Here is a 7,027-nt window from a genome sequence, read left to right on the forward strand (position 1 = left end):
TGTGTATGATAGCGTTTGGAATTGCATTGATTTGTTGTGTTACTTTACAAGTCTTCCTCCCACGAGCGCATGGCAATGTCGGCGACAGCTTCACCGCGTGAGATGGCGATCTCATGCCCGCCGGGCAGAACGTTAATTTCGACGCCGAATTCGCCCAAGATATGCCTCGAGTCTTGGATCCATTCATCCTTGACGACCACGGGATCGTTCTCCGCGAGGACGAGACAGACCCGTCCCAGCGGCAGACCTGGCGGTGGTTCGCGTGAGACTCGCCTCTCGGCAAGACGAGCGCTGAGGCGTCGCCAGAGGCCGTCGTGTTGCCCGTATATGGGTGCGTTTCGAATGGTGCTGATATAGGCGTCCACCAACCCAGGGTTGCTGACCAGCTGTCTGCGCATTGCGTCGCCCACTCGGAGAGAGGGCGTCTCCTTGGACAAGACGACCTGGTCAAAGTCGACAGAGACATCCGCGGTGTCGTCGACAGGTACATCAGCGCTGGGACCAGGGCTAGGCTGCAGACGCCGGCGGATCAACCACTTGACCCATCCTTCCGGCAAGACGCCCTTTGTGTATAATAATCGGCTGCGTAGGCTGATGTGTGATGGTCTGATCAGACCGCCAGGACAGACCAGCGTCACGGAGAGGAGGCGATGGGGGAAGTAGGCGGCAAAGGCAGCGGCAATGGCGCCGCCGAGGGAGTAGCCGAGGATGTGGAAAGAGTACCATGGTATTGGCGACGATGCCAACACGCATAAAATCTGAGATGTGTAGAGACGGATGTCAAAGGGAATGTCAGATGGTGTGTCTGAGTACCCTCTCCCAAAGAAATCTGAGATGATATCCAGGTCAGCTTCAGTTCCCATGTGTCACGGACGAAACGTACCGAACAGCATGACTCGGCAGCCACAGTCGACGAATCTGTTGGCCATATTGCCCAATGCCACACATGGTGTGCCAATGCCATGCATGAGAAGGACCTGCTCGCCGTTCTCAGGACCCCATTCATACACCTGTATGGTGCCGTACGGAGTATCGACCGACCTCCCACCCGGGAAAATGTCCTCAGGGTACGGGCCTTCCTCCTCCGCCCCCGCGTCTGTTGCCACTTCTAACGCCTTGCGATGCCTGCCACCATAGCGCTTTGCCGGTATTGATGATGGTAACGGCTGTGTGAAGGAGAGTGCAGGTCGGATAAAGAGATATGTCGACAGACAACCGACCGTCGCTGCCACCGCAGTCAACCCGTAGGGTCGTGTGAAGATGCGCTCTGTCCAGTCGCGGCCGAGGCCCAGGTCCAAAGACCGCAAACTGGCCAGATAATTTTCCATCTGCGAACCCAAGAGCGAAGATGAGTCGGGCATGAAAAGGATAGAGGCTTTCTTGAGGTTCGAATTCGACATGAGTGGCAGACCTCGGGCCCGGCCGGAAATGACAGGCCCGACCGACGTCTCCACCGTTCTCGCGTCTCCAGCTTTGTCTACGTACCGTACCACACGCAAGGATGTAAGTACTAATTAGTAATGATATATTTACTGTCCATTGTATAAGCGATGTCTTTCTCTTCCAGCTAGCAGGATCAAAACAGAGCAAGGAAGGGTCAATCATGTCAGACGCGAAGCCGCCATTCATTCCACAGCCGGACAACTTTCAGGTTTCTTTCAGCGCTTCTACTTGGCGCATGTTCCCCATCGGAGCATGCTCTTCGGTTCGTGTAGCTTCATCGTGTCGACTTTTGCGCTTGTTGTGATTGAAATCATGTTGTTGACACGAGGTCTGCCTGGTCGTGCACTGACTTGTCTTAGGCAAAATGTGGCTGATATTGACAGCTCACCTGACCTCCACGGACCCCGTGCGTCTCTGCGACCTTTGCCTCCCGGCAAAGGGCAGAGAGTCCTGCGTCGCTTAATCCCCCACCAAAGTGAACGCCCAGATGTTCAAACTGCTTCCAGCCGGGCACCCATATACTGCGCACCTATGCCCCGGATACCAACCCACTGCCGCTGGCTGGTCGCAGGTAGACGGCCGGATCACTTTGATTGGGCGTGCCCTACTTGTCCAATCCTCGAGCCTTGACAAACCTGTTGATCTGCTCCTTTGTCAATTTCTCATTGTACGCCTCCTGGCATTCGTAAAAAGAAATAATCTCCTGCGTGGCATCAACCATGGAGGGAATGTCCAGATTGCTGTCCGATAACCAGGCCGCGAACTGCTGGACCCGGCTGAGCCTATCACCCAGCTGGCCCTTGTTGGCGACGCCAGGCTGTAGCAGGCTCGGCGAGGGCAATGGAGAGGACCCGATGAGTGGGTTGCTGAAAGACGAGCCCAGCGGCGACGGCGAAGGCAGCCCTCGCGCCTGGCTCAGTGCGGCCTGTGCAGCTGCCAGACCAGCCGCCGCGCCAGAGCCAGACGCGCCAGGCCCTTGATTCGGCCTAAGAACCAGCGCCAACAATATCGCCGCCAAAGCAATGGTGTGCGGTGCGCATGTCACCGGCAGATCTGTTATGAAAGCGTCGTTGATGATGGACCTTGCCAGCTGCGAGTCCTCCTCCGTCATGTTGAGCTCGCCACGTAGCGCTTGCAACGTGCGGTACGGTTGATGGATCATGAGTTGGCTGCTCATCTCACTGATGAGCATGAACTCGCACTCGCCAAGCTTGCTGGCATCGAGGGAGATGAAGTCGCCCCATAGCGTGCGGGCTTCGGTGACGACAAGCCGGATATGCTGGGGTGCCTCCTCAATCTTGCAGGCTAGGTATACGCATGTGGTGACGACGAGGTATGGGTTCGTGCGGCGGATCTCGACGCGAGAGTAGAAGCGTTTAAGGTAGACCTGGGCCGTTGCCATGCATTGCTGTCGGATCTGGATCCGCTTGCTGAGACGGATCATGACTAGCAGGGTTAGCCGGCCGAGCGAGGCGTTCCTAGGGAGATGGGTAATACCTACGCTGGTTGAAGAAGATGGAAAGGTGCCGTATCTGTGGCAGTGGGAACATGCGCACAAGCTCCTGGTTATCGTCTTCCAGCTTCTGGCGTGCGGCCGCGAGTTCCTCCTTGGTAAAGGTCCAGTGACGGCGCTGCGTCGACTCCCAATAGTTGGCGGACATGCTGGATCAGGCCTGGCTGGGTATGTCGCGAACAGATCCTGCCCCTCGTTGCCGCTTCTGCGCTGGCGGTAGAGGGGCGCAAGTGGTGTGCTTGCTGAGGATCATGGGTTTGCTTTGGTGTGTTGAAGTAACTGCCTGGGCGCGGTTCGAGGTCTATTAATGATGCGACTGACAGATGCATGTGTGGCTGGCGAGACACCAAAAGGTGGCTCGTGGCAGGGTGGGGGCGTACTGACTTATTTCCGCCCTCTGATTGCTCGGGAACCGCTGGGCATGGCGCCCAGGTACCCTCCAGTGAGTCCAGTCGTTCTCAGGCCCTCGGCAGGCCAGCTGTGCCTCCAATAATCCGATCCAGCCCAGTTCTTTGCAGCCCACGTTACGACATCGCACAGGAAAAGCCAAGCACAGCACAGTGAAGGACCCGACCATCTCCCAACGGTGTCCGGACCATCGAACACCGCCAATACATTACTGAGCGGTCAATTGGCACTCTCGAATCGCCCTTCACCGACACCCTGCACGATCACGGGTATCATGTCTTCTAGATAACCAAGCGCCGCGCCAACGATTCCAAAGTGCCCATCATTCTCCCTTGCCAATCGACCGACCGACCTTGGATCGCGACTGCGCGGGCAACTCGTCGACGAGACATGCCGCCGCTATGAGCCCGTCCAAGCTGGTCGCCGAGGGGAGGGTCGGCCTGGGAGAGTCTGAGAACCAGCGCGATGCGCGCATTGAGCAGCTCTGGTTCAAGCTCGACCCCGGACGAACGGGCGAGCTGGACCTGAAAGGCCTTCAGCGGGCCTTTCGCAAAATCGACCACCGTAAGTAGCTGCGCAAATGATTGACGTGGCAATCGACTTATGAGGTGCAGCTATGAAGAATGCGGACGACATGCTCAAGAAGATTCTGAAAGAGGTGGATACCAACGGCGACGGCAAGATACAGTACGAAGGTAGGCTGGTCTCTCGCCCCGAGGATAGTCACAACATTGCTGACAAGGTAGAATTCCGAGTCTTTGTGCAACATGCCGAGCAGCAGCTCTCGCGACTCTTCTCCACCATTGATAGAAACGGTGACGGGAGGCTGGACGTCAAGGAGCTCCAGGCAGCCTTTCGCAGCGCCGGCTTGACCGTGGCCAATGCGAGGCTGACAGAGTTCTTCAATGACCTGGACATGAACAATGACGGCTTCGTCACCTTTTCTGAATGGCGGTATGTCTTGTCGCCTTTTTTCCCCCCCTTCTCTTTCTGCCTCGCTTCTGGGTCATGCGTGGGGCTGTCAAGAGACCGCACTTGTCAGACGTCAGATGGGCGGGTGTCATGCGGCCGCGCCCGCTGTCCCGGGACTCACATTCACCCACCGTACCAAAGGAGCATGCTCAAAGGGCAAAAAACCACCCGTGATAGTGGCACGCGGCTGACAAGATGGGCACAGGGACTTTCTCCTATTCATGCCAGCCAAGGACCATGCCTCGCAGCTTCGGGCCGTGCTGTCATACTACAATTCGGTGGTCAACGTCACTCCTGAGGGAGACACGCTCGTCGGCGAGGATACTTTGCAAGGCTTAGGTACGACAGGCTCTTCTCGCTCTCTCCTTAAGTCTCTCTTTGGTTCGCTCGTGAGAGTCGCCTTTCCTTTCGGTTCCACGACTGCCGACTCCAGCCAGTCAGAGACCGTCTCCTCTCCCCCTACCACCTCATTATTGTCTACGGATGGAGAAGCACAATCATCACACAAGTCAAAGTTGTCCTCGAAACGAAAAGAGCCTGTTGCTGGCGGCGGTCCACAGTCGCGAGCCACCGCCGTTGCTGTCACTGCCATCGACAACAACGCCCGCCGTAGCAGAGAGGGCAGCACTCTTGCGGTGGCTGATGCCGCGGATGTCGACGGCGATGGTGGTGCGGAGGAGGAGCACAGGGGCATCAACAAACGGTCATCTACCACCGCCTTGGATGTCAAGCCTCCCAAGAAATTTAGACTGACGGATTTCATTCCTGATCCAGGTTACTTCGTTGCCGGAGCCATCGCTGGAGGTGTTTCGCGTACAGCCACGGCGCCTCTTGATCGCCTCAAGGTGTACCTGCTCGTCAACACCAGTAGCGCTCCCGAGACAGCTGCGAAGGCCATTAAGTCTGGCCGCGTGCTCAGCGCTGCGCAACACGCTGCGCGCCCCTTCAAAGATGCTATCAAGGATATTTTTCGATCAGGCGGCCTGGCTGGTTTCTTTGCAGGCAATGGTTTGAATGTAGCCAAGATCATGCCCGAGACGGCCATTAAATTTGGTTCTTACGAGGCCGCAAAACGCGCACTCGCCAACTTTGAAGGGCATGGAGACATCAGGCAGATAAGCTCCGTCTCCAAATTCACAGCCGGTGGTGTGGCTGGTATGGTGGCACAGTAAGCTCGACTGTTAACGTTTTCGTATCGACAACGCTGACATTCTCCCAGATTCTGCGTCTACCCACTGGACACCCTGAAGTTCCGTCTGCAGTGCGAAACAGTGGAGGGTGGCCTCAAGGGCCGCGCCCTTGTCCGACAGACAGCCGCCAAAATGTGGGCAGATGGCGGCATGCGGTCCTGCTACCGTGGAGTGACCATGGGCCTGATAGGCATGTTCCCCTACAGCGCCATCGATATGGGCATGTTTGAGCTGCTCAAGAAGACGTACCGCACCTACTATGCGCGATACGCCGGCATCCACGAGGACGACGCCAACCCGGGCAACGTGGCGACGGGGATCATCGGCGCGTCGTCGGGCGCATTTGGCGCATCCGTAGTATATCCCTTGAACGTGGTGCGGACCCGACTCCAGACCCAGGGCACAGTCATGCACCGCGCAACGTACACCGGTATCTGGGACGTCACCCAGAAGACGATTCAGCGTGAGGGCTACCGCGGGCTGTACAAGGGGCTCACGCCCAATATTCTAAAAGTGGCGCCCGCGTTGAGCATAACGTGGGTTGTGTATGAGAACTCGAAGAAGATGCTGGGGCTACACTAAGAGCATGGCGAAGATGCCAAGAACGTAGAGGAGGATATACCAGGAACGTACTGCGCGGTCATCTGAAGAGGACGATTTCCCCATCCAGACCATTGCCTTTGTCTTTGTCTCTTGTTTTTGTCTCTTGTCTTTTTATTATTGTTTCTTTTTACCGTCATCGTGGTATGCTCCGCGAGCGAGGCTCCGGGTATAGGAGCAAACAAGCATAGCAGGGAGGAAACAGCGTTTTTGTTCTCAATCAACACTGGTTCACAAAGTTCGTGGTCTGTCTGAGTCTGTCTTGTGTTTGAACTTTGAACGTCCTTCTGGCGACAATGGTATGCTGCGCAGGCAGTTACGGGGGCCCAGCCGAGAGGTTGGCCGATTACGACTGCAAGGATGTCTGCACGGTTAAGGCACAGTTCTACTTGTAGTGGTTTGTTGCAAGTTGGTGTGCTGACTTGTTTGCGCACGCTAGCCAGGCAGCATTCTGGTGCAGCACTGGTCATCAAGGCCGACCTTGATCTGGCAACGGCCGCATTCATGTCACATACCTTCACACCACAGCTCAATCATCGATCGGTCCTCTGCGCCACGTTGAATATGTCAGCAAGCGTGTCAGGGCGATCCACCAAGGATGGCTTGGCCTCGTTGCTCATAACGAGCCGATATCCGAACTTGAAGGCTGGGCTGGTTACCAGGGGTATTTACTAACCTACAACTCCCTGTTCCACTGCACGGACTTCCCTCTCTTCTCCCCAGCATTCCAGACCACATTCATCGACGTATCGGCTCCTGAAAAAAAGCCGATCCGCCCGCAAGTACAGTCAACATGTCTGTTAATGAGAAGCAGCCTGCCTCGTCTGACAGCGCATTTTACTCGGCGAGGGATGAGGATGAGTACCAGCATGAACGACGTGACAATCGTCCCAAGTGGGGG

General features: G+C 56.4%; 3 protein-coding genes across 3 annotated transcripts; 1 reads left to right on the top strand and 2 right to left on the bottom strand.

Moving 5' to 3' along the window:
• Positions 1-44: 44 nt before the first annotated feature.
• Positions 45-1,400, bottom strand: J7T54_005707 (Serine hydrolase-like protein; the record flags this gene model as incomplete). Its single annotated transcript, XM_051504155.1, has 2 exons — positions 45-829; positions 884-1,400. The coding sequence occupies 2 exons, from the start codon at positions 1,398-1,400 to the stop codon at positions 45-47; spliced, it is 1,302 nt and encodes a 433-aa protein (XP_051364534.1).
• Positions 1,401-2,047: 647 nt separating this feature from the next.
• Positions 2,048-3,104, bottom strand: J7T54_005708 (C-type cyclin (Fic1); the record flags this gene model as incomplete). Its single annotated transcript, XM_051504156.1, has 2 exons — positions 2,048-2,889; positions 2,945-3,104. The coding sequence occupies 2 exons, from the start codon at positions 3,102-3,104 to the stop codon at positions 2,048-2,050; spliced, it is 1,002 nt and encodes a 333-aa protein (XP_051364535.1).
• A 661-nt stretch (positions 3,105-3,765) lies between these two features.
• Positions 3,766-6,108, top strand: J7T54_005709 (calcium dependent mitochondrial carrier protein; the record flags this gene model as incomplete). The annotated part of the gene is made up of 6 exons (XM_051504157.1): positions 3,766-3,928; positions 3,979-4,059; positions 4,111-4,318; positions 4,542-4,675; positions 4,871-5,504; positions 5,556-6,108. The coding sequence occupies 6 exons, from the start codon at positions 3,766-3,768 to the stop codon at positions 6,106-6,108; spliced, it is 1,773 nt and encodes a 590-aa protein (XP_051364536.1).
• Positions 6,109-7,027: the final 919 nt, after the last annotated feature.

The sequence above is a fragment of the Emericellopsis cladophorae genome, assembly GCF_022114955.1.
Source record: "Emericellopsis cladophorae strain MUM 19.33 chromosome Unknown NODE_7_length_695568_cov_118_814649, whole genome shotgun sequence".
Lineage (NCBI taxonomy): Eukaryota > Fungi > Ascomycota > Sordariomycetes > Hypocreales > Bionectriaceae > Emericellopsis > Emericellopsis cladophorae.